Source organism: Bison bison, unplaced genomic scaffold, assembly GCF_000754665.1.
Source record: "Bison bison bison isolate TAMUID 2011002044 unplaced genomic scaffold, Bison_UMD1.0 scf7180017864492, whole genome shotgun sequence".
Lineage (NCBI taxonomy): Eukaryota > Metazoa > Chordata > Mammalia > Artiodactyla > Bovidae > Bison > Bison bison.
This window is the reverse complement of record NW_011495051.1, coordinates 3,936,285-3,937,957: the sequence shown is the minus strand read 5'-3', so window position 1 is coordinate 3,937,957 and position 1,673 is coordinate 3,936,285. Positions and strand designations below refer to the sequence as shown.

General features: G+C 59.4%; 1 protein-coding gene across 1 annotated transcript in view; it reads right to left on the bottom strand.

The window, feature by feature from the left end:
- Nucleotides 1-1,673, bottom strand: part of KDM4B (lysine (K)-specific demethylase 4B) — an 89,971-nt gene that overhangs the window by 9,434 nt on the left and 78,864 nt on the right. The window contains 1 exon segment of the mRNA XM_010828455.1: nt 1-168. This exon segment is cut by the window's left edge and continues 7 nt beyond it. Within this exon segment, the coding sequence (XP_010826757.1) occupies nt 1-168 (168 nt within the window).

Here is a 1,673-nt window from a genome sequence, read left to right as displayed (position 1 = left end):
GTCGCCGATGTAGGAGTTGGCGGGGAGCGGCTCCGTGTTCTCCCCGCTGGCCGTGAAACACATCTCAGGGATCAGCGGCCGCGTCTTCTGGCCGCTTCTGGAAGGTGGGATGGCCGAGGAGCCCTCCCCGAGGGCAGCCTGGGGAGCCTCCTTCTCAGTCTGCAGGGACTGCAGGAATGGATGCCTTCAGCAGAGAGCCCAGCCTAGGCAGGCGGGACCTCTAGCCCCAGCTCACCCTACTGGGACACCTGTGGCTGCCCCACCACAAGTTCTCCCTGACACCCTCCCAGACCCCAGCCCTGCTTCAGAAGCCCCCTGAGAGATCCTCCTCTAGACAGTCAGATCGTGTGCCACCCACCCGCAAGCTCTCCCACTTAAGAGTTACATCCAGACCCAGCACAGACGCCACCCCACAGTCCTTGACCAGTTTGCCCCCACTGCCCTGGGCTCGCTCTGCTCCAGCCACAGGGGCCTCCTTGCTGTCCCTCCCCAACACCCCAAATGCCAGGCTGGGTCCTGCCCCAGGGCCTTTGCACATGCAGTTCCCACTGCCTGGGGTGCTCATCTCTCGCTCATGTGACCAGCAGCCCCCAAGCCTTTGCCCACTGTTGGCCTTGTGGTCCTGACCATCACCTGATGCCATGTTACCTGTGTATCTACACTTACGACTTGCATGCCATGACAGCTGTACCCCAGTCCCCCAAGCCCCCCAGATCCAATCAGATGAAGAGTCTGTGATGAAAAATCCAGCAACACTGGGCCTGTCACAGGATGGCGGGGCTCCCAGATGAGCCTCCTTGGTACCCCCAGAGTGAGGGGAGGACGCTGCCTAGCTTGAGCAGAAGGAAAGCGGTCACCAGGACCACTGGTCTGACATACTGTATATGCGTGTATGGGGGGGTCCACCTTGGATGAGGGGACTGGCTAGTTTCCAAACAGGCACAGCTCTTTCCATGAAGCAGGACGGGCAGAGCCTGGCCTTGACGCTGAAGGCTGTAGCCGTGGAGGCCCACCAGCACCATGGGCATGATTAAGTTCAGTCATGATGCTTCACCTAGCCACTGGAATGAAGGAGTTGCGCCTCTGAAGCAGACGTTCCCAGCGCTGATGCCAGCAGCACGCCTGGTGCAGATGTCCGGATGGTACATCCTACTTGTTTCCACTACCAGCTGTTGAATCGCTTAGGGATGGCAGGTCCCGGCCACTCAGAGCAGCAGGGCTCTGGAGACAGGCATGCCACCCCAGCATGGTGCACAGACCTCGGTCAGCCCAGCTAATGCATGGAAAACATCTGGCACTAAGCTAGGAGCTAGGGATCACAAAGCAAGTGAGATCTGATTCTGTTCTCTAGGACTGATAAACAGAGGGCAGGAGCAAAAGCAGAGGTGGGCCTGAGTCAGCCAGGGACAGCAGATCCAGGAAGGCTTCCTGGAAGAGGTGGCAAGTGCGATGGAACCAAAGAATGTACAGAAATCCACCTGGCCAGGCAGGGAGCTGGGTGAGTACATGAGAGATGCTGGGGGACAGCACAGGGCATACTATGAGGGGGTGGCAGCAGATGTCACAGGACAGAATGGCTATGGGGCACGTGGAGAGGCCGAGGACTGGGCGTTTCCATCCGGGCCGTGCGTGGTTGTGATGAGACGCTAACAGGAAGGGCAGGAGGCAGGCAG